This window comes from Delphinus delphis, chromosome 5 (assembly GCF_949987515.2).
Source record: "Delphinus delphis chromosome 5, mDelDel1.2, whole genome shotgun sequence".
NCBI classification, from domain to species: domain Eukaryota; kingdom Metazoa; phylum Chordata; class Mammalia; order Artiodactyla; family Delphinidae; genus Delphinus; species Delphinus delphis.
In genome coordinates, this window is record NC_082687.1 from 108,901,170 (window position 1) to 108,926,723 (window position 25,554).

The window sequence follows — 25,554 nt, forward strand, 5'->3', positions numbered from 1 at the left end:
AGACATGCAAATTCTTTCTGGCTGAGTGCAATTGACTTGCCTCCCTCACTGTGGCAAAGTCCAGTTTTGCCTCCATTTAGACATCAATTTCAATATTCTACAACTATATATGTGTCTATCTTTAAATTCTCCTTTGAACTGGTTATCACATCTCACCACCTACTTCTTTAATGAGTTAAGTGAAGTCATTAACACGTTCATTTTCTATCTGTAGGAAAGTCATGGTTTTACCTTTTTTGAAAATTTTTTAACAGTAGTTTTGGAGAAACAATTAGTTACTTTTTGAAATTTGGGAGAAATATTGATATTTACCATTGATGTTTTCTCAGTTATACTGCTGGATTTAATCACAAGTATAGCTATTGCCCAGGAAAAGCCTAGAGGTTTGGGGACCTAAGGGTGACAAAGTCCCTGAATGGTCAAATTAGAGATGGACCGTAGGCCAGGCAGAGTGTCATCCATTGAATGGAGACAAAAATACAGTTTATATTCATGCTAGAGAAGGGGAGGAAGAGAGGGTGGAAAGGAGAGAGGCCTGACTAGAATGGGAGTTCTCATTCAAGAGTATAGAAGACCCTCTATTTTTGTAGTCTCATAGGTAGTACATGGCTACATCCCAAAGACAACCTTGTCCACTCTGTTTGCCAACAACAACTCACTTTAGGACAATGCTTGTTCATCTCTGTCTCTGGGTGTGTTTGTTGTGTTCATTCTTGGTTTTCAGAAGTTCAATGAACATTATTAATCTCATCACATCCTATAACTATAAAGCCATGTGAATGTTCAAAATGCTAGTGGTATATGACTACAGTTAAACAAAAATGGAGACTAAAAAATTGAAAATGAGGAGAAAAATGATGTATGATATACATATCTAGGGGATAAATGTGACCGATTACAAAATTCCTCTATCTGGGATTTCTTCTTGAGGATTGGGGCTGGAAGCAAGGGTTTTCTACTCAAATAGATGAAGGCTTAAAAGAATAAAATACATTCTGAATCTAATGTGTCATGGGGTCACACACAGAAAACAGAAAGTATACCTCAGACCTCTCAATTCAAGGATACTTTTGGCCATAAAAATAAGTTAACTTTCCTTTTAACATTCCAAAAATGGTAACATAAAGTTTACCACCAACACATAGCATTCCTCATACAGAACTTGATTGCAGAACCAAAGTAATATTCAGGAGAGTATCAGAGGTAGCTGAAATCTAAAGCATTAAATAACTATGCAGAGAAGGAAACTATACAGAAGAACATAAAGGCCCTGGTTTCTTTACGGATGTAGTTTCTCAATGCTAGAGCTTTCCTTTTATTAAAAACTTCCAGATGCATAACATGTAAAGTAGTACTAAGCCACGCTGTCAAGCTTGCTGCTTAAACTCCTGGGAAGTTGTCAGTATAACCGTAGGGTTTTGACAGTAAATTTAGGGAATACAGTTTGTTTGGTTAGACCTCTTTTTTGCAGCTCACAATAGCTTTGGCTGGTATACTTGGTCTTTCCAGCCGTTAGTACTTGGTCAGTCTACCTTTGCTGCTTTACTAATAATTGTCTTCTCTCAAAAGGCAAAGTAACTTAAAAAAGAAAAGTCATTTTTCTCTTCCAGAATTCCTGGAAGTCCAGAGTTTAAGGCTGTGGGACTTCCCTGGTGGCACAGTGGTTAAGAATCCGCCTGCCAATGCAGGGGACACAGGTCCAGGAAGATCCCACGTAACGCGAAGCAACTAAGTCCGTGCGCCAAAACTACTGAGCCTGGGCTCTAGATCCCGCGAGCCACAACTACGGAAGCCTGTGAGCCACAACTACTGAAGCTCACGCCTAGAGCCTGCGCTCCACAACGAGAGAAGCCACCGCAATGAGAAGCCTGTGCACTGCAACGAAGAGTAGTCCCTGCTCACCGCAACTAGAGAACGCCTGCGAGCAGCAACGTAGACCCAATGCAGCCAAAAATTAATTAATTAATTAAAAAAAAAAAAGACTGTGTATTAAGGAGAAAATAAACTGCTCACCGAAACTTAATAACTTGTACAGTTGTCATTCTACTATCTGCCCAATAAGACAATCAAGGTGTTGCACTTGACCAAACTACTGTCCACAGCTAGCTGCTACTCATACAGTAAACAGCATTGCTGATGACGCTGGACGTTCACCTCAATGGGAGGAAGAGTTTTGTCTTTCAAACTTCTTTTTGCAGTACTTGTTACAGAATGGTTGTGCCCAGATCTACACTTTCTTTCTGAAATATACTACATATATCCCTTCAGTATTGGCTAAAATGTTGTTAATTCCTGAAGATTTTTCCTATTATTATTTAAACACAGATGCACAATTCATATATTCACATTGTACTGTCAATTTAAATTTTAATACATAAACATCATCAGTTTAACACAAATAAGAATCAAATCAATAAGTCTCAAAGATCTTAGAAGTATCTTTAATAACAACTTTCTCACACTATAAATTTTCTATAAATAATATAATTTGGGAATAGTTACTTTATGTACACTACTTTGCAAACCAAGTATTCACTATTAGTTGAAAAAAATCAATTGCTTTAAATAAATATATAGAAGAGGCAACAGATTGCTGTAACTTGGTGAGAAAGCCCCATGTTAATATCCAAAATTAAAGAATAAGCAAAAATACAAAGGAAGAAATGTGAAAAAAACACACACAAAAAACTGTCATAAAAAACAAGAACAATGTAATGACTTGAAAGCTTAAAAAAATAAGTGACTTGAAGACAAGGGGTGAGATGAGATGCTGATTTCCTGATGCACAGTCCCACGCTCAATTACACAATGCACTTTTCTAGCTTTCCTGCACTACCTCTATTATTACATCTCCTTTGCTATACTACTAAAACCCATTAAAGAACGGTATTATATTAACAGTCATTTCTGGATTCTATTCATTTTAATAAGTAATCTTGCTTCCATCATTCCTTGTAATGTTTGTAGTTACAGAATTTGGAGATGAGTTATGTGTTGACAAACATATGGTATCCCTAGACAGAGGAGCTGGGATCACAGTGGAGATTGGACTTCCAGTAATTTTCTAACAGTATCCAATGGATTCCTAAGGTTCTTTGGAGATCCTCAGGGGCCATCAGGCAGGGAGTGGGGTGGGCAACGGAAAGAAAAACCATATAGGGTTTTGGCCTCTGTCCCCTCTGACCTCCAAGGTCAATCATTGTGTGTATAGGTGACATTGTATCCAATTTCATATACTGGATTTCCTCCTAAGATATTTTCTAAAGGTCCAGCCTCCTTAAGAAATGCTAGAAAACACCTGAACCACTTGAACTCTAAGGTTTGTATTATTTTTAATATGTTTTGGCTCACAAAGACCTCAGGGAAAATGTTAAAAGGCATGGGGATAAGGATATTAGTGTATGTAAAGAGATAAGTCACAATAAAAGTTCTCAACCAAATCAAGTTGACAGATCTTCATTATAATCATTACGAATTTTTATAGCTAACTTTCTGTAGAGAACTCTACAATAAGCCCTAGAGGTACACAGATACAAACCAGAACCCCAGCCATGGAGCTCATAAATGAGATTGGTAGAAATGGAATCACAACCCACTCCCTCAGGAAGTGGAAGGCAATTACGCTGTGAGACCACTTAGCAGTTAGCATCAGGGTCTGCCCACAGGGACACCTGGTCCTTGACACACTTAACTCACTTGACCCCCAACCAGGTTAATAACCATCCTCAGAAAGGCAGCTATTTAAGGTGCCTGTGTTCATTCGAACTTCGTCTGCTCTGACCTTGAGCCCTATTTTTTTAGTAGAAAAACGACTTTTAGTATTCCAAAGTTCACTGGCAAAGCCCTAGAATTTGACAGCAATTCTAGCATGACTTTAAAGTCAAATGGTTGATTTTTATGCATGGTTCATGGAAATATTTTATCTTATGATCATATCATGTACATTTTTTAAATGCCAGCAGGATTTTGGATCCCCTGGGACAGAAATTGGAGTTTCACAATTCCTAGAAGCGTAATACAAACAACTTACCTTTAATAACTGTCAGAATTGACCTAAGATACAGGAATATTGGGAAAGAACTGTGCCAATTTTCCAGGCCTATTTAATTCTAGCATCTCAAGGATCAAAAGTAATACTACGATTCTGGCCCTGTAATAGACTGGACGGAGAGACTCCTATGAGATTTCTCCCTGCAATTAGCTGCTACGAGAGCAAAAGAGGGTGCTGGGGACAGAGCTATAATGGAGAATTGCTCCAACTCTCTAACAATTGTCCAGATTTACATTATAACAGGAACTCTAAAGTACCAAGCTTGATAAATGTGATGGTAAAGAGATATGATTCCAAGAGATTACAAGATAAGGGTGGCTTTTTCCTCCCCCTTTTCACTCTCCGTTACATGTGAACTCTTTGATAAAAAAAAAAAAGGAAAGTAGGTTTTACCTTTGACACGACCAGGCCTACTTCTAGTTAGACATATTCTGACTCTTGATATTACCATAATGCACAAGCTAGCGTTGCCTACGATTCATCCAATTTACTCAGCCACTTAGCCTAAACTGTATTTAAATATGTGCTGACTACATGTAAAATATAAGAATAAAAACTCTGTGTACATAATTCAGAAGCCTAGAGCTCCTAAAATCTAAATTATGAATATACAAATAAACAGACAGTTTTTGGCATTCCTGGCAAGTCAGACGAAGTGATCAGACGAAGGGACACAGTAGGAGAAAAATAAAGAACGCATTCCAACTATCACATTATGTGGTGACTGAAGCTGAAATGAGACTCCAGATGAAGTGACGTCAAAATCACGATAGTGATTCCAAATGATTCTTGATTCTGAGAAATTACAAAATATAAGCACAAAATCTCCAACTGGTAAATTCAATTACATTTAGTTCATTTATTCTAGCTACTGGAATACGAGTCTCAAGTTCATATATGTGAATTTATCTACTAAACAACTGAACGTTTTGACTAATACAAATGTGAAATTTACTAGGTTATTCTAAATATCTTAAAGCTGATAGGACAGTCTAGTCTTCAAATATAGATGGAAGAAATTACTTGCTCCTTCCATTAAACTTTTCCATAGCAAACAGAAGTCTGCTAGGAATTTAAGTGAGAAGGAGCTGACAGAACAGAGGAAGTCCCACTATTCAGCTCAGTTCTCCCTCCTTGTGGTCACGAAAGGAAGGTGCCTGCCATCTGGTGGCATTTCTTCAAGGAATTCTATCATTTAAAGGGCATAGAATACTCTGGTGAAGGAATATATGATACCAATGAAAAGTGCTCAATTTTAATTTGTAAGTGGTTTCCACTTACTTCTGCTTCCCACTCTTCTGCATCTCTTCCTTTTTAAAAGTTGACCATAAAACATTTTTTAATTGCAACGTTGCTAAACACATCCCAAATGAAACTAACTACGCATGTCTAAGAATTCAGTATGCAGGTGTGCCACAGTCATTTTTAACACAAATTCTAAAAAGATAAGTGTTAAATATCATGGTGCATTAAACCACTGTGTGGAACTTCACCCATATTGGCCAACAGGGAGGGTGGGGATGCTTCTGTGTTTAGCAGTCACATACTGGGCTATTGCCTGCAGCCCAGACTGACACATACATTGTTTTCCCATTCTCAGCTTCCAACAAACCACCAAGTAGCATCTATAATGTGGAAGGATGGAATAAAAACACTTTTTCATAATAGGTTTTGGATGGTTTCCACTCAGGATAACATAGATTGATGTCATTTTGATGAGTGTCTAGTGAGGTTCCCCCCGCAGCAGACAATGCCTCCCTGAACTGTAAAACGGTCCAGATTCTGACACGTTTCCCCACCAGCTCTCCATTCACCTAATCTTGTCAATGAGAGGATGCCCTCCTCCTTCATTCCTAGACCTAATCTTGACATTCAAATACTGTTTTTTAAAACGCCACGTAGTTGACTTTACATAGTTACAAACCAATCAGAAGCACTACAGGTTATTAAGATCCTGAGAGGTTATTTGTACCTACACATTCTTCAACTGAGCTAGAAAGAACTAACACTTATGCAGAATGCATATCCTTCTCTTAAATAATTCCCGGCTCATGGAAAAACAGAATTGCTAAAGTAAGAAAGAGAAAAGAATATTTGAAGGATTTGCTTCTTAATGACTTTTAGACAAGAGAAACAGAGGAGAAGCTACTAAGAAACAAGAACACCGCTTCAAGAGGCAATTTGACCTCGGTCCTTCAGGTGACCGAGGCATTTTGCCAGCTGTCACTACTGACCAACTAAAAATGTTACACCCAAACTGCTGTACTCATTAGGACTGAAACCATTTAACATGAAGACTTTAAGGCACTCAGATGTCACATTGTATTGTTTGGCCTTAGGAGAGGAAGGGAATACCTGTTATTTATGGCATTTTAACTTGCTTTCTTTCTACAAATCCATTTCTGTACCTTACATAATTTCTTTACCTTACATAATTGAAAATCTATACATTATTATGTCCTTACTTGATGCACGCTTTCCATTCATCTTGTAGCCGGTTAAGAAAAATGTACAGCATGAGTGAAAAACCATGCTAGTAGGAAATTCAGTTTTATATGATAAAGTAGATTTATGTTAGCAAGGTAATTTAAAGGTCTTCTCATATGATGGGAAAGGGTGCACAACCTTAAAGCTACAGTTAACCTTTATTTCCTCCCCAAATTGAGACGATGCCACAAAAGCAGTCACCAGAGGCTGTATCACTCATATTTGTGAATCGGAGGTACTTCTACTTGCCTACATTTAATCTTACTTTGTATCCAACCATTTTCATAGACTTGGAGGACGTGGAAGAACCTCGGAAATTATGGAATATATCTTTTTTATTTCTAGCTAAACTCTCTGAGTAGATGACTAGACGTGTTACATTATTTCATCATTATCTGTGAACATAGAGGAGCCAGGTCCAGTGGAACTGTTCAGTACCACCAGGCAGGAAGTTTCAACTCTTATTCAGCCCAAATCTCACTGCTTTCAGGAGAAATGTAGACAAACAGATCACAACCTTTTATATATTAAAGCCACCTTCTGTTTCAGTTGGCTATCAGCGTAAACCAGCTATCAGTGCACCTTCATCTGGCCATAAATTCTTGGAAAGCCAAAAGCCAGGTGAGGTTATGCCAACCAGCTTTTTATCCATTGCTAGAGCTCTTATGTGTAATCAGAAGCCAGATTTTCTCATATTATGATTTTCTCCTACTGTGAATTTCTCTTTCCCATCCCACCCCCAATGAAAAGAAAAAAAAAAATCCATAGTATTAACAGTACAGAAGAAACTTTGGTCATGTGCTCCAAAGCACACTGTACTTTTTCTTGGTTGTACTTGTCATGGCTGTAAATTCATGTCATTTTTAAATGCCTGTCATCCTCATTGAAATGTAAGCACCATGAGGGCAGATACCAAGTCTGCCTTGTTCATCAGCATTTTTCCTGTATCTATATATTTAGCACACACAGTCTCTTCATACCTGGAGAATTGACAAATGCCCTTCAAAATCACTCTAGTCCAACACTCCTATTATGAAAACAGAGATATGAAAACAGAGTCTGTAAGTCATTCTTGGAAGTGATTTCCCCAAGATTGTACAACATGTTAATGGTAAAGCCAGGGTTAGAACTCTGGATTCTTTTTTTTTTTTTTTTTTTTTGCTATATTTTTATCAAAATTTTATTTGGTATGAGAGAAAATCAATATATCTCATTCAAAAATAAGATTTAAGAATAGCCTAAATATACTCTTTAGGATTCCCCCAAATTTCTCTCATTTGTCAGACATAATATCTTCAGAATTTTTTGTTGAACTAATTTACAGATCTATATTCCATGACCCCAATGACACTAAAGCAATCCCTTGATCAGGAAACGTTCTTTATCTGAATATAGCAGAGTCTATCATTAAAGCAGTCCTACTGGCAGATCCTGATTGCTCCTCCAGAAATGTTGTCATGGAAGAAAGCCCACTATCGGTCATCCAGACTAGAACACTGGATTCTTTATTGCCCACTCACGTTCTCTGTCCATTATGTCCCAGAGGTTCTTTCATCTAACACCCTGGGCAGGCAACACAACTAATGAGTAAGGTACAGAAAACTTTGTGATCGAAACATCTTTTGGTTGGCTGCCTGGTTCCCAGTGTTCTTTAACAGTTGGAACTTAAAACCTTCCCATAAATATGCCTGATTTGTACATACTTTATGTAGGACTCTAAGAACAGAACCCCGAATGGAATTGTACAGCCACAGGAAAGAGCCGATTTATTCTCTCCTATGAAGGTCAAGTTTTACAGAGGCCAAGCCACAGATGACAGCTGAATTTCCATGGTTCAGCTACTGTTAAATCAAATATGCTGCTAAACAGAACTCTAATTTGTACGGTTTTTAAATTTTTATTTCAAGATTTCTTTAAAGCAAATGTTCAAGAAATAGAGCTTCTCCTGAGCACATGAAAAAAGTAAATGTGAATTTTGGAGAATGATGAAGTGATCTAAAATTGGACTGTGGTGATGGCTGCCCAGCTCCATAATTTTTTTTTAATCTTTAAGTCATACACTTAAATATTATAAAATATATTTCAATAAAGCTGTTAAAAAATAAGTGTGAAAATGAGTCAGATAAAGTGCTTCTTTTTGTAAACATGTGGTACGAAGACTGTAAGTACATTCTTTATCCCCATACTCTTTTAAGCCCAGGTTCTACCTACTTCAATCATGGCTTACCTCAAGGTCAAAAGTTTTTCCTATAATTTTGGTAAAAATAATTTAGTAGACTAATACGATATCTTCACTGATATAGCACCAAGAGATACTGACTCATTTGATTATCTGAATAATGAATGATCTACAGATATATTTGTTTAATTAAGCATATGGTGTTCTAGTCCAAAAGCTGCCATTAACTAGCCATGAGGCTTTGAGCAAGTTATACATCTTCAGGCCTCAGTTTTCCCACCTATATCATATGTCCCCATGGACACATTAGAGTCAAGTAACACACAATATATTAAAAAGAATAGTAACTGCTGTCATCTAATGACTGGCCAATAATACACCAGACTTAAGGTAAATTATCAACCTAGGAGGAAGGTAGCAAGATTCCAATCCAGAACTGTCCAGCTCCAAAACCTATACTCATTCTCAATTCCTCATTAGACTTTGGGTTTTGATTCTGTCAGATGTGGGCATGAATCCTGACCTTGCCTTTACTATGTTAAGTTAGTCACTTTCTCTGAGTTTAGCTTCTCCATCTGCAAAATGAGATCACTAATACTTAACTCTCAGGGTTGTTGTGAAGATTAAATGAGAGAATGCTTGAAAAACCATTCAATGAAAAACCATTCAATGAAAAACCATTCAATGAAAAACCATTCGGTAACAGTCTTTCTCATGCCTCTCCCACAAAAGTTCCTTCTTGTGCTAAAAAAAAAAAAAAAAGCTTTCAATTCTATAATTTCTTGTAGCCTACCTGGATAAACTTCACTGGGACTGAATTCTATCAAAAGTGAACGTAAACAACACAGCATTAGTCCTTTGCTATCAGTCCTTGGCTCTGAGACGGAGACTGTCAACAAGAGTGTTAACTTCAAGGGGTGGGCATCTGTCCACAGGAACTGAGCTGAGGTCACAGACTTGTCTCACTCTGCCCTATGAACAGATGTCTGGGTAACAACTCTTAGTCACTGTAAAGGAAGGTAAAAGCCAAACCAGGTGGGAAGTACTGTATCTACTTTCTAATCCTCTTGGCCAGCCCATTCATCCCCTAAAACAATACCTCACTGACCATAATTCAAAATAGCTGGTTTTCCCCAGGATACTATTTTCAACATAATGCCTTTATTTTGATGATGTCTAATTATTCCACAAGCAGAAGAGAGTGTTTCTGTAACGGTGATTCGTCAGCAAGAAACCCGTTTAATTCTGTGTGTTGGAATATGCACCTTCAAAAGTTTACCTCTCAAGTAACCTGGTGAAAACTGGTGTAATGTGGAGCTCTAGTGGTGGCAAGAAAGTAAAGCAGCCATTAGGGAGAGCCAACAAAAACGCCAAGGAAATCACCATGTATTATTTATTTATTTGTTACCATGGTGAAATCACCATTTATTGTTAAATTAATGTTAAGAAGAAAAATGGTTCAAAATGATCTTCCAAGATAATATAAGGTGAACTGTAAATGTAATGGCTTTCTTCCAGATTACAGATTAGACCTCAACCACCAGCTTACATCAGACATCATGAAGCAGTTAAAATACCCAGAAAAAACCCTCAGTGCTGTGGTTGTTACTTTTCTACTTTTTACCAAGTTCACTAAGAATCCAATTAATTAAATACCAGTTATTTTTCACACAGCTAGCAAGAGTACTGTATACAGAAAACACTGGATTCTGAGTGGTATGATCAGTGAAGTCCTGTACCAACTGTCTTGGGAATTTAAATAATCCCTACAGGCCAGTGAGGTTGTTATGAGTTAATTCCTGCACTAGAAAAGTGCCTTCTTTGAATTTCTGACTTCTGAGGTCTTTCCCAACTTAAAACAACTAAGAATGAAACCTACAATGTAAAACATTAACTCTTTGTTTTCCTGTTACCTAATGTATATGTCTTCTCAATTGAAAGGGCTTCAGTTTTAAAAAATACAGCTCCATTATGGTCAACAATATAGCAGAACATAAATAGTAAAAATTTTATGATGTTCAATCAGGAGTTGACATTTGAAATTTCTAAACATTGTGCCTGGTTTAGCTGTGTCAAAACAAATTAGCATGAGGCAAAAAAACCTCAGAATGTGAAAAAAATTCAGGAACTAGCCTTTCCATACAGTGTAAGTATCTAAGTATCATGTTCCTAAACATGAAAAACAATGTAAGAGACTCACTTTTCTATACATGATGATCAAAGAAACTAAAATGTTCATAAATACATTAACACCATTGATCTGAAACAAAAATCTCAAGACTCATGGAAGTTTTTCACGACTTCTATCAGTTGAATCCACTAGACATTTTCCAATGGATATATTCCAAGGGCTTCTAAATTTTAGGTCTACAGATGACTGACTACCAAGCCTCAGAGGTCTGTGAAAGAAGATTTAATGATTACCCAGGGGGTTTTATTCATCAATGTCTCTCTTCTTCATCCTTCTACTAATATGCTGTCATTAAATTAATATAGTTCCCTAAAGCCACACAGAAAAATGGTAAAAATATAAGAACCTTTTCTGAGAAGTCACTGAGAATGCAATAGTTTGTAATGAACAGCTCAAGATAAAGAACTAATTTCCTTTCAGTCCTCATTCCTATAGGATAGGCGAGAGAACCTTTCTGATAGAAAATAAAAGCAGGCAAGGTCTACTAACATAATCGTTTGTCAAACAGAAACCTGTACTAATGCAACATTAGCCACTAAGGAATTCAAATCTAACGTGTTCTGCAGTCCTTTTCACCATAGATATTAAAATTGAATAAAACTAAAGAATAATTTTCCATCTTTGAATCTAAGAACTTTGTCTTTGGACATCACCTTGCCTGTATTTTCTTTGGTGATTATCTCTACCTTCTTTGCTTTCCCTTAACAGACCTTGGTATGCTGCTTAAAATAATATCTGGGCTTTATTTGCCATCCTTTTACCCAGACATGTTGATTTTATTAAAGTAAGTTGAGTCTGCATTCTTTCTTTACTATTATTACAGGTAGACTTGACAGACACAGGACCTTTGTTTTAAAATGCTCTGCTATGGAGGAAACTTTGTGAAATAAGTTCCATTTTACCTGCTGGGCAGTTGCACTCTGAAGGTGCTTCTCTTGCGATTCTTATTTTAGCCATATGTTCATAGGATTTCTGTAGGAAAAGAAGAGGTATTAACAATCATCAGTAGTATTGTAGAAAAATGGATTCTTTAGGAACTCTGGCCCTATGCCTGATTTACCAGCCTGCATAACTAACGTTTACATATGTACTTGGACTTTAGTCAAAAGGTAACAGTACCCAAGTCCTAAAAAAAGAAAATGACCATTCACATGGTATCAAGACTGTTGGATTTGTGTAACATCTTTCTCCATTCTTCAACTACCATCACCCTCTCTCTCAGCTCAGGCATATTCAGTCAGTGCAAAAAACCAGCATTAACATGTTGCAGTTCTAGGTAAGCTAGGGGTTTTAAAACAACCAGTATTTTACACATAAAGGTCAACTGCTTATCATGTTGTCCTGCCACTACGGCCAAACAGCCTCTCCGTTGGAAGAGCAAGTTCCAGAAAACCCCCTAACTGTAGTTAAAACACCCCTGGTTTTGATAAACCTAACACAGATTCCTTTCAACTCTCAACTCCAATGGCTCTGCATTCACAAACACCCATGGCACTGCATCCTTTACCAAAAAATCAAGCTACTATTTTTTTCTTTTTAAACATTTAATATGAAAACATTCAATGTGTGAAATAATTGATCTAAAATCATATGTAGAATTATTTCACTTTTAAGAGTGATTCCCTTCTGCATATTAATAACACCTATGGTCCTAACCTTCTTATACCTTAAAAAGGATATAACAGATGTTATCTCCGCAAGGAATATTCTCCACAACATTGCAAAAGATCCACATGCAACTCCAGAAACTAAAAAGAGCTGAAATGCCACCCTGCCCTTCTGGCCACCCTTCCCCCCTTTAGACCTCCATATATGTTTAGCATGCAAACATTAAGAAGAGTAAGGGAAGGTGATAGAGACACAGAGGGTGATATCGAAGTGTCTGCATATACAAATATATGCTACAGTGAGCAGAGATGGTGGCCTAGCATATATGTGTACACACAGCCATACCACGTCTGCATACAGTAAGGCAGAGGCTGGTCGTGTACACAGAATCACGCCTGTGCAAGATGTTATCCACGTGCAAAACACCCCAGCCTTTCACACCTGAGCCAGAAGTCGCTCCACTTTCTCTTGCACCATTGCTTTGAGCTGATCCAGACAATCAGGCAGCAGACGGATGGAAGGGTCTCCTTTGGCGGATTCGAGGGCGGCGATCCTCGCCTGGAGGTCGTTGGTTTTCACCCCCAGGTACAGACAAGATATCACGGCCACTACTGACAGGAGGGCGGCCAGGGCGGCGCACGGGGACACGGTCCGGGCACAACGCTGCCCGGCTGGGCTCCGGTCCTCGGAGCCCGGCTCCCGCCCCCCTCCTTTCCCTGCTTGCTTCTTCACCAGCATCGTGGCGGGGTCGGCTGTCTCGGCTTCGCCTCCCACCCTCTACCACCTCCAATAATCGTAAAAGAAAGAAAAAGGACGTTTCCTCCAAAGTTCAGTCCCGGTGGCTGCACAACTAGTTGGCGGAGTCGGAGCCGGGGCGCGGCGATGGATCAGCGCCGAGACCCGCAGACGTGGACCATCCTCCGCTTTCTTCTCCCCTCCCAGCTGCGAGTGAAAAGCACCCTCAGTCCGGGGACTGGTGGCAATAAGCTAAAATCCGGAATGAAACCCACCCGGGTGTCCCTCCTGGCCCCTCAAAGGACGGGGTCCTCCTCTGAGGAGAGCGGCCGCGCGGGGTCCAAGAGACAGCGGCCAAGGCGCTGCGAGGGGCCGCCGCTCGCCCTCGCCGCAGAGCACCGGACCTGTTGCGCCTCTGTTAGTTTGCCTTATTTCTACCTATTCGGTGTCTTTCCTCACGCCGACCTGCTTCCCACCTGGATTCAGTTCCAGGTGAAAGGGCTGAGAGAGACCACGAGAGTGCAGTGCAAAAGGGGTGGCCAAGGGGGAGAGGAGAGAGGAAAACGAAATCCCCAAGGAGAAAATGCGAGTCGCGAGGCCGAAGTCGCGGCTGCCCGAAGTATCTCCGCAGCCTCGCGTTTGCGAGCCTTAAATACCCTTCGGGATGCTCGTGTGTGAGTGTGTGTGTGAGCGTGTAAGTGCGCGCGCGCTCCGACAGCGGCGTCCCTCCCCCGACCCCCTCCCGGCGCGGGGCCTCCAGCCCGCGGCTTCTACTGCAGTGCGCCCCCTTCCCAAGCCCGGGCAGAAGCCCGCCTCATTAGCATAATGTATTCACCTTCGCCCAGCCCGCGGGCGGGGCGGGGGAGAACCCCCGAGGGGCGGGCGGGGAGCTCGGTTGGGAGCTGAGCCCCCATAATATATGCAAATAGCTGGAGCGGCCACGGCGATTGGAGAGGAGCTTGGCGACCCCTCCCCCCTCTACGGAGTTACTTCAGCTTCGCCTAAGGCCAGTTCTCCCGCCTAGGCCGGGGGCCGAAGAGAGGTCTGCTATGGGGGGAGGAGGCAACTCTGGCTTTTTCTGACTCGGCTCCGCGCCCCTTCTTTATCCCGGTTAAATATGGAGAAATGGCCTCCAGGAGGAAAGAGGGGAAGCAGAAAGCTCTAGCGCTCTAGGTCTTCCCTCTAAATCAACGGCGGGAGCTCTAGCGCTCCCGTTCTGGTGCAGCCTTCTTCCCTCCTCCCTCACCTTCCCACATGCCCAGAGGCCAAGTGTCTGGCTGACGCCTGAAGTATTAATACATTTCCCCACTTCACTTATCTTCCCACGGCCGCGCTGCGGTCTCCGACTAGGGGAAGTTTTCTCTCCCCTCCCCCAGTATCCTTCTGTCTTGACGGGGCTGTGACTCCTTCCCGCCCTGTGTTACTAGTCCGTACGCGGGTGCTAATGCATTTTCCTGATTCCCTGTTTTGTGGGATTGAAGAAGGGAGTGTTAAGGTACACACGTTTCTCAGGATTTCGGAAAGAACTGAAGAATGATGTCAGTTTTTCTCTCTTACCTGACTCTCCTCATGCTGCTCCCTCTGGATCAAATTACAAGTTCTCTAAGGGGATTTTTGAAAGTAGGTAACAAGTAGCATTCTACCTCTAATTGACTTTGAAGAAAAAAAAAAAAATCCCGCTTCTTACTCCAAAAAGTTCCTCCTTATCTCCTTCTCCTCATGAGAAATATCGTATATTTTTCATATCCTTCTTAATCAAGTTAACCTTAGGTTGCTGCTCATTACTGTAAACCAACAAAATACTACACTAAACTGATCTTTCATAAATGCAAACGGGTATTGCTAGGTATGAAGCAGGGTAAGGATGTTTGAACAACGTTGTTGATGGAGGATACAAGCTTGAAAACATTAGGGAATGAAACAGACACAAATCAGAGGAAAACAGTGAATTTTGCTATAAAATCAGAAGCCTAATTCCGTACACTTGTATTACACAGTAGTTCTCAAAGAGGGGCCCCAGACCGGCAAGATCCATATCTTCTGAGAATTTATGCAAAATTCAGATTCTAGGACCCCACCCAACATCTACTGACTCAGAAACTACTACTATTACTAATGAATCAGCAACACAGCAATCTGTATTTTAACACATCCGCCTAATGATTTTGAGGCACACTAAAGTTTGAGACCACTGGAGTAACACTTTACAAAATATTTTCAAATACACTTTTTCATTTGAACCTCATAATCCTGTGATGCAAGTAAGGAATTACTGGCCCCATCTTATATGTAAAGAAACAATTTTCAAGTCACATTTAATTGTGATTAAATGTGTTTCCAATAATAGCACCCAAGGTGTGGGTACAAATTTTTTAACATGTCAACTCTTTCAGATTTTTCAATTACCTCGCTAACCATTTCTTAGTCTTCTTTGCAGGCTTTTCCTCTGCCTATCCTCTAGATGTTGGTGTTCCTCGGGACTCTATCTTAACGCCATTTTCTCTTCCGGGGCCCCCAACCCCCACCGGGATCTAACGCCTGACGATCTGAGGTGGAGCTGATGTAATAATAATAGAAATAAAGTGCACAATAAATGTAATGAGCTTGAATCATCCCGAAACCATCCCTACCCCCGCCCACCCACCCCCCACCCCACCCCCCCGGTCTGTGGAAAAATTGTCTTCCAGGAAACCAGTCCCTGGTGCCGAAAAGGTTGGGGACCACTGCTGTACACTATCTCCAGTACCGCTGTCAGTTACTGTCCTTATACTGGTGAGTCATAAACCCATATTACAAGCCCAAACCTCTCTCCTGAGCCATATAACCATTTCCACTTGGATGTCCTGTAAGCAATTCCAACTTGACCGGCATCTTACCTCCAAATTCTATTCTTCCTCGTTTATTTTCCATTTCAGTAAATGGAGCCACTGTTAATCCGGCATCCCCAAGCCAAAATACCGAGTAAACAACCTTTGACTTCTCCTGTATCCTCCCCTCCCCATCTACCTAAATTCCTTCAGTACTTTATATTGTCCTGAGGGTAGAAATGATGTCTTACAAGTCACCACCTGGTGTCTGTCATCTCACCTACCTCTTCGCTCATCTTTCCCCTTACACTCTCCGTGCCAGTTTCTCTAATGAAAGTAGAGAGACAAAGAGTATGAAGAACTTTTCTTTGGGGCAAGGCATCATTCTCTTAAAATTTCAATAGAAAGGCCACTTTCTGTGCTGACTGATGCTGACAGTGGGTCACACGTTTAATTTGGATGATGCAATGTTCTTATATCATACTTTGTGGAAATTGGCCATGAGAAGGTACATTAACAACTCTTGCAGGCTCTCAGAACTGCCAGATCTTAGTGGAAAGATAGAGTTCGAATTTTATGGATTTGGGATCTTTGTCCAGAGGATAAGTTTTACTTTCTTAGGTGGGCACAATACCCCAGAAATGTGCCAGTCATTAGCGCTAGGATTTCAAACCTGGTAGATTCTCTGCATCAAGCACAGAGAATGTGTGGATCAAGAAAGCTCTGGGCATTTGAACCCATGTTGTTCTGTAGATTCATCAGAGCACAGTTGTTTTGGTTCCTATGTGGAGAAGGATTCAAAAAAGTAAAAATAGCACGAAAAATGGTAGAGTCTAGCTGACTCCAGTTTATCAATTGGATGATATCAATGATATCAATAGGAGTAAAAGGCAGGCAGCTGGTTGTAGAACAGGTATGTGACTGGAAGAATAATGGACTCCCAAAGATGTCCATATCCTAATCCCCAAAACCTCTAATGGGGAATGTTACCTTACTTGACAAAATGGATTTGCAGATGTCATTAAGTTATGTATCTTGAGATGGGAAGATTTTCTTTGATTATGTAGGTGGGCCCAATGTAAAGGGAGGCAGGATTTCAGAGCAGGACCCTATGGTCCTTGCCCCCACCACCACCATGTCCTCTGCCTGCCTTTTGTCTGTGGAGAAACTTTAGCCAAAGAATAATTTTAATCAGAGAAGTGAGAAAATGCAGAAACAGGGGAAAACAGTCAAAGGAGATCAAAAAATAATAGTTTAGTCATGAAGCATGGTCAAGGACCTTTAGCTCCTCCTCAAGGGCTGTAGATAATATTCTGAGCCATATCCTGTGAGCTGTCTTGTAGATACTGAAATCCCCACCAGGTGGAAGAAGTTAACTACCTGATGACCAGCCTGTAGCCATGACACAAGCTGCCACGATTCCGAGAATTGGCCTCAAAGAAACAGAAACCAACCCTGGAACTGAAGATCAACTGCACCTACCACAATCAAGATGACGCTCGTCAGACCACTGATGACCAAATTCAAGATGACTGTCAGAGCTGACTGTACTGTTTCTACATGTCGCCCCCTCCCTCTGCCTATAAAAGCTCTCGCCCACTGGTTGTAGGAGGGGGAGAGTCAGCATTTGGACAGGCATCTGCCCTCCCCACCCTCTGGATGCCGGCACCCAAAATAAAGCAAACTTTCCTTCCCACCAACCTGGCCTCTTTATTGGCTGTTGAGCGGCGAGCAGCCGGACCCCACTTTCGGTGACACTTGTAAGAGGAAGGCAGGGTTTCAGAGTAGGCGGAGGTATGACACCAGAAGCAGAGGTCAGAGTGATGTGAATACTAGCTTTGAACTTGGAAGCCAAAGACTATGGGCAGTTTCTAGAAGCTGAAGAAGTTAAGGAACAAATTCTCCCCTAGAGCATCCAGAAGGAACTCAGCTTCGCCAGTTCTTTTATTTGAGGGCTTTTTATCATCAGAACTATAATTAATAAGTTTGTGTTGTTTAATTCACTCAGTTTGTGGTAATCTGTTACAATAGCAGTAGAAAACTAACAGAATCAGTCACAAGAAAATCAGTCTTCATCTGCTACAGCATCCTAAGTGGTATTGAAAAACACCATAATGCCTGGCAGGCCCCGCAATAACAATCTCTGTCTCTCCAATGTTTACGCATTCCTATTTTACTGACATGCCCACTGGGAAAGAATTGGAAAGATACGCCTTCTCCCATCTCATGTGAAATTAGGATGCCCTCTATTGAGACAGATTAAACTGAGTAAAATATGTTCTATTTCTTTGATGCCTCCCATTGGTACAAGTCAAAAACAATAAACTAGTCAAGCGATACATCCACTCTCATCTCTCCTCCTACTAATGCTAGCCTAGCCAGGATCCTGACCCAGGACTCAGCACTTCCTCTAGAATTCCTGTTACCAATCTCCAGGCCCCAGAAAAAAAGAAACAGACAAAGACTTCTGACAGAGAAACATGGCAGGAAGTTAAAGTGAGAAAGAAGGTGAGTGGGAGAAAAACAAGATAACAAGAAAAAATTAAGATAGAAGAAAGAGCTTTTTTTTTAATTAATTTATTTAATTTATTTATTTTTGGCTGCGTTGCGTCTTCGTTGCTGAGCATGGGCTGTCTCTAGTTGCGGCGAGCAGGGGCTACTCTTCATTGTGGTGGCTTCTCTTGTTGCGGAGCAGGGCTCTAGGTGCGCGGGCTTCAGTAGTTGTGGCTCGTGGGCTCTAGAGTGCAGGCTCAGTAGTTGTGGCGCACAGGCTTAGTTGCTCCACGGCATGTGGGATCTTCCCGAACCAGGGCACGAACCCATGTCCCCTGCATTGGCAGGTGGATTCTTAACCACTGTGCCACCAGGAAAGCCCCAAGAGCTTTTAACGCAGGTAAAAGCATTAATTATTTTTTTAAAGGGAGGGCATAATCCACTCCTATAAGCCTCTAAGAGTCTCATCAATAGAGGATATTTAGCATAGAGGTGAACTAACACACACTCCAAATTTTTATGTCTTATGTGTATTTAAAAAGATTCTCTGACCAAAATAAATCACTGGGATAATCACATTATGCTATTTTTAGATATTAATTACTTGACAGAAAAATATTTCAGTTTGGTTAGAAAATATCTTTTAGCACCATTAATTTTTGAGGTTAGTTTTCTAAAACCGCAATTTTAACCAGAGTTCACCATCAAAGTTATCAAACAGAAGCGAATGTATGAGGGGATTTGTGGCCATTTTTGTACACCCATAACCACACACCATGTCCTCTAGGTACCTTAACGAAGCAAATGGTAGAATAAATTGTGTGCTGTATTGAGCACGCTACTTCATAGACTTCAGATGAGAATGTGCTCTCAGGGAAACATCTTTTAAGAAGACAAAGTTTCCCAAATAGATTGGAGTAGGCAATAAAGTGTACTTAAAAGATGCAGCTCTCCCAGAGCCAGGCAAATTTCAATAAATCACAAACAAATTAAAATATCTTTAGGAGCAGAAGAGCAGAAAAGAAGCATTTGCTTCTTAGTGACGGGCTGAAAAATTCCCTTTCTGACAGAACAAGGAACTGATCCCATTGACACAGCCTGGTTAAGCAAAGGGCTTATAACTGTATGAATCCAATAATCTGGATAATACAAGTCCTCCAAAATCTCATTCCTCTCTGCAGTCAGTTTTATGTGGTTTGTTGTTTCATTTTTGTTTTGATTGGCGGGAGGGAGGAGGTGAATTTTTTTCTTAAACCTTAAATTAGGCGGGGTTATAACTTCACTTAAAGGATTTTTCCCCAAAATTTGCCAGTTATATTGCTAATTCTAACAAGAGACAACATTTCATTGAACTTCTCAAATCAACTTTTTGTTATAATGCTAAGCAGACAAAACATGTTTGTAGCATTGATTCAGATCACGGTTACAAGTACAAACTCCAAGGCCAGACTGCCCCCGTTCATAATCCAGCTCGGCCATTTGATAGCTGTGCGATTTGGGGTAAATTACTCGACTCTTCTGTAGCTCAGTTTTCTCATGAGTAGAACAAAGATAATAATACTTACCCATAAAACCTTTTGCAGTGAATAAATGGGATGGGATATGTAAAGCATTACAATGCCTGGTAGATACTATGTGCAATATAAGTTTTAGATTTTATTGGTGCTATTATTATTATTACTTTAAAAGTGTCAAAATCTGCTGATCCACAGATGCTGAAGGGCCAGAAAATGTACCTTCTTATACCATGGGGCACCTGTACATCCCAATCATGGTTTTAGTCCTATCTGGTTTGTCAGAATAGAAGACCAACATGGCAACCTTTCAGCTATTGAATGATTTGAAGAATTCCTTTCCCCAGGCCACCATGGATGTGTTTTATGTCATTTTAGATTAGTTTTGCATGTTCTAGAACTTCACACAAATAGAAGCATAAGGTATGTATTCTTATGTGCCTAGCTTCCTTTGCCCAACATAATGTTTTCGAGATTTATCCATAGTGTTTATATAATGATATTTGTTCATTTTTATTGCAGAGTAATACTGCATTGTATACAACAACTTGTTCATTTATTCACATGTTGGTGGACCTTTGAAGTGTTTCCAGTTTTTGTTATATACATGAAACATCTATAAATATTCATATGCAAGTTTTTTATTTTTTATATTTCAAAAACCATAAGTAATACTCTTTTCACTTAGAGATGGCTACAATACTTTTCACGAAAAAGAAGAACAAAAGGAGGACTGGGATATATCAGATACAGAAATATATTATAAAGGTATAACAATCAACACAGTTTGGCATTGCAGCAGGGACAGAAATTAAACCAAAGAAACAGAAAAAGAGAATAGAAACAAACCCACACATAGGCATTAATATGGAAAAGAAATGACATTAAAGAGCAGTGAGGAAAAGATGGGCTTTTCAATCAATTAGGCTGGGACAATTGTGTATTCACACAGAAAGAAAATAAAATTGAATCCTTTCTTCATAGAATAAATAAAAATTAAAAGGAGATGGCTTAAAAGCTAAGTATAAAAGGTAATAATATAAAGCATTTAGAAGATAATATAGGAGAATATCTTCATGACCTTAGGTTAAGGCAGGGTTTTTTAAATAAGACACATATAGCACTAGCCATAGAAGAAACGATTGATAAACTGGAATACATTGTTAAGAACTTCAGTTTATTAAAAAAGAAAACACATCTTAAGATGAGTGAAAAGACAAGATGCATAATGGGAAAAGATATTTGCAAACACTATTTTATTATTTCACAGTCTCTGTGGAACAGGACTTTGGGAATGACTTAGCTGGGTGGCTCTTGCATGAAGTTGTGGTCAAGACGTCAGCTGGGGCTGTGATCATCTGAAGCCTGACTGGGGCAGGAGAATCTTCTTCCAAGATGGCTTATTCACATGCCTGTCGGCAAGAAATTTTTTTTTCCCTGCCTCTTGTCAGGAGACCTCAGTTTTTTACCACTTGGGTCTCTCTAAAGGGCTGCTTGAGTGTTCTTATGACATGGCAACTGGCTTCCCCACAGAGCAAGTGATCTAAGAGAAAGGGTAAAGAAGAAAACTTAATGCCTCCTATGACCTAGTCTTGGAAGTCACACACTGTCCTTTCCATCATATCTATTCATTAGAAATGAATCCCTAAATCCAGCCCCTACTCAAGGAGAGGAGAATTAAGCCCTACCTATTAAAGGGAGACCTATCAAAGAATTTGTGAACCTATTTTAAAACCACCAGAGCTATATTCCTACTTCATACAGGATATATATACATGATCAACTTTGCTAGATAATGCCAAATTACTCTCCAAAGCTACTGTATCAATTTAAACACCCACCGTCAACACATAACAGTTTCCCTTTTTCCATATCCTCACCAAAATGGGCACTGTAAAACTTTTTATTATTCACTTATCTTCCCATATTCTCATAGATATATGTTAGTTGACATTTTAGCAAGATGAGCAAAATTTACTCAATTACAGCATTTATTCCATTGCATTGAGCAAAGACCAGAAGATGATGATGGAGTGAGACATGTGGATAATGTAAATATCTGGGGGGAGAGTACTGCAGAAAATGTGGGAACAGGCTAAGGCCCTAAAGAGGGTATATACCCAGGCTGTGTGAGGAAAAGCAAGGAGGTCACTGCAGTAGGAATTAGGTAAGCAAGGGGAAGCAAGGAGGGATGCTGTTAGAGGGATGACAGGGTGGAGGGTCGATCATAAAGGACCTTCTAGACCTTCATAGAAAGTTGTATTGGACAATAGAGATACATATTTGGGAGCCATCAGCATACAAATCAGTGGTTCTCAACCTTGCACACTGAAATCACCTGGACTGTCTGGAGCCTTGATTCTCACTGTCATTTGAATTTCATGGCTCTACTACGTGTTCCCTCAGGGCCTCTTCCTCTCCACGTAGTCTCTTGGTATGGTCTTTTCACATGGTCTCTCCAGCAGGGTAGCTGGGCTTCTTCTCAAAAAGTGGTGTCATTTCCACCACATGTTAGTGGTTAAAGCAAGTCACATAGCCAACACTATTTCGAGCAGGGGACAAGGTGTGGGGCGCTACACAAAGGCACGAATACTGGAGGCATGATTCACTTGGGGGCCATCAGTATAACAGACTACCACATAAGGAAAGTATAGACACTAGAGTTATGAGAGCCAATGAAATGATGCTAAGATGAATGGACTGTAGATCCCAGTAGAAGATTTATTGGAATTGGTCTATTCAAAACAGTGAGAGGGAAAATTAGCAGGTGGCAAATGAAGAGTGGAATACTTGATATTTCCACAAGGAAAGTATTAAAGTTATTGGTGATGGCAATGTCTGGGGCAATGTTTCTCAATCCTGGTGTCACATTAGAAATAATGATGCTCAGGTAATATCCCAGGAGATTTTGATGTAATTATGCTGGAGGAGGACTGTCATTGGTATTGCTTAAAAGCTCCCCAGCCAGTTCTAATTGAGAGCTAATTCTAATTCTAATCGAGGACTACTGATCTAGAATATGACCTTGGAGGCAAGTGGCTGAGGTAAGCTGTACAACAAAATAATTAGGTTGAAAAAAAAAAAACTGAGACACCTGGTTTTTGGAATGATCATCTACATGGACATTGAAATAATTAGAAAAATTTCAAAAGAGTAGTGATACAGAGTGGTGAGCCCAGGGATAAAATATTCAAGGAAAGAAGATGAGTAACTCCAGGTTTTCAGTTTATGGAAGAGGGATGGTAACACTGGCATAAATGGGGAAATATGGCCAAAAAAAAAGAAAGTATTAGTATGGAAAACGTTTATAGTTTTAGAAAAAATAATATATAGTATCACTTAAACAATTGGATATCCACATGCAAAAGAATAAAATTGGACCCTACTTCACATTATATTATAAAAATTAACCTAAAATAATTAAAGCCTTAAATCTATAAAGTCTTTAGAAGGACCATAGGGGTAAATCTTCATGACTGGTTTGGACAATGATTTCTTAGATACAACATCAACTGCACAAGCAACAAAAGAAAAAAATAGGTAAATTGGGCTCCATCAAAATTTAAAACGTTTGTGTTTCAAAGATCAAGAATGTGAAAACAAACCACAAAATGGTAGAAAATATTTGAAAATCGTATATTTGATGAGGGACTTGCATTTAGAAAATACGAAGAACTCTTACACGGCAATGATAAAAAGACAGCCCAATTTTTAAATGGGCAAAGGATCTGAATAGACATTTTTCCAAAGAAGATACACAAGTGGCCAATAAGTACATGAAAAAATACACAACATCATTAACCATCAGGGAAGCATGAATCAAAACTGTAACAAGATATCACTTCACACTCACTAGGATGGCTATAATAAAAAGACTGATAATAACAAGTGTTATTAAAGATGTGGAGAGGAACTTCCCTGATGGTCCAGTGGTTAAGACTTCACCTTCCAACGCAGGGGGTGCAGGTTCGATCCCTGGGTGGGGAGCTAAGATCCCACATGCCTTGCGGCCAAAAAACCAAAACCAAAACCAAAACAGAAGCAATATTGTAACAAATTCAATAAAGACTTTAAAAATCGTCCACATCAAAAAAAAAATCTTAAAAAAAAAAAAGAAGATGTGGAGAAATTGGAACCTTCATTCACTGCTAATGGAAATGCAAAACAGTACAGACTTTGGAAGATTCTGGCAGTTCTTTAAAAAGTTAAACATAGAGTTACCATATAACCCAGGGATTCCACTCCTAGGTATATCTGCAAAGGAACTGAAAACATACATCTACCCCAAAACTTGTACACATATGTATATAGCAGCATTATTCAGAATGGCCAATAAGTGGAAACAACACAAATCCCTATCAACTGATTGATGAATAAACAAAATATGGTATATCCATACAGTGGACTATTATTCAGCTATAAAAGGAATGAAGTACTTGATACGTGCTACAATGTGGATGAACCTTAAAAACATTATGCTAAGTGAAAGAAGCCAGTCACAAAAGACCACATATTGTATGATTCCATTCTTACAATATATCCAAAATAGGCAAATCTGTATATAGAGAGATTAGATTAGTGATTGTCTAGGCTTGGGGGTAATGGAGGGGATGGGAGATGACTGCTAAAGGGTACAAAGTTTGTTCTGAGGGTGATAAAAATGTTCTAAAATTGTAGTTATGGTTGCACAACCCTGTGAATATACTAAAAATCACTGAATAGTATGCTTTAAGTGGGTGAACTTTATGATATGTGAACTATATCTCAATAAAGCTATTAAAAAAGATGCAATATAGGGACTTCCCTGGTGGTCCAGTGGTAAAGAATCCACCTTACAATGCAGGGGATGTGGGTTCCATCCCTGGTCGGGGAACTAAGATCCCACATGCCACGGGGCAACTAAGCCCACACGCCACAACTACTGAGCTCGCGCGCCTCGAGAGAGCCCGCGTGCCACAAACTACAGAGCCCACGTGCTCTGGAGCCCGCACACCACAACTACGGAGAGAAAAAACCCACACGCTACAACTAGAGAGAAGCCCACACACCACAACTAGAGAGAAGCCCGTGCACGGCAACAAAGACCCGACACAGCCATAAATAAATAAATAAGACGCAATATATTGTTTAAAATTCAAAGGTAATCAGAGTATATAAAACTTGGCTATGTTTTGGCAGTTTCTCAAAAAGTTAAATATAGAATTATCATATAACACAATAATTCCACTCCTAGGTATATACTGAAGGAAAATGAAAACATATATCCACACAGAAACTTGTACATGAATGTTTACTGCATATTTATAATAGTCAAAAAGGAGAAACAACTCAAAGACTCATTAGCTGATGGACAAATCATGATATATACAGTAGAATATTATTCAGCCATGAAAAGGAACCAAGTACTGATAAATGCTACAACTTGGATGAACCTCAAAAACATCACGGTAAGTGAAAAAAGCCAAACACAAAAGGTCACATATTGCATG

At 39.8% G+C, this 25,554-nt stretch overlaps 1 protein-coding gene and 1 long non-coding RNA gene across 2 annotated transcripts in view; both read right to left on the bottom strand.

Moving 5' to 3' along the window:
- Positions 1-13,254, bottom strand: part of COL25A1 (collagen type XXV alpha 1 chain) — a 460,694-nt gene extending 447,440 nt beyond the window's left edge. The window contains exons 1-2 of the mRNA XM_069540662.1: positions 12,958-13,254; positions 11,811-11,880 (exon numbers count right to left, since the gene is read on the bottom strand). Coding sequence (XP_069396763.1) covers positions 11,811-11,880; positions 12,958-13,254 — 367 coding nt within the window. The remainder of the gene's footprint in view (positions 1-11,810; positions 11,881-12,957) is intronic.
- Positions 13,255-20,765: 7,511 nt separating this feature from the next.
- LOC138414087 (uncharacterized) overlaps positions 20,766-25,554 on the bottom strand; it is a 92,868-nt gene continuing 88,079 nt past the window's right edge. The window contains exon 4 of the long non-coding RNA XR_011246491.1: positions 20,766-21,608. This is a non-coding gene — a long non-coding RNA (uncharacterized lncRNA). The remainder of the gene's footprint in view (positions 21,609-25,554) is intronic.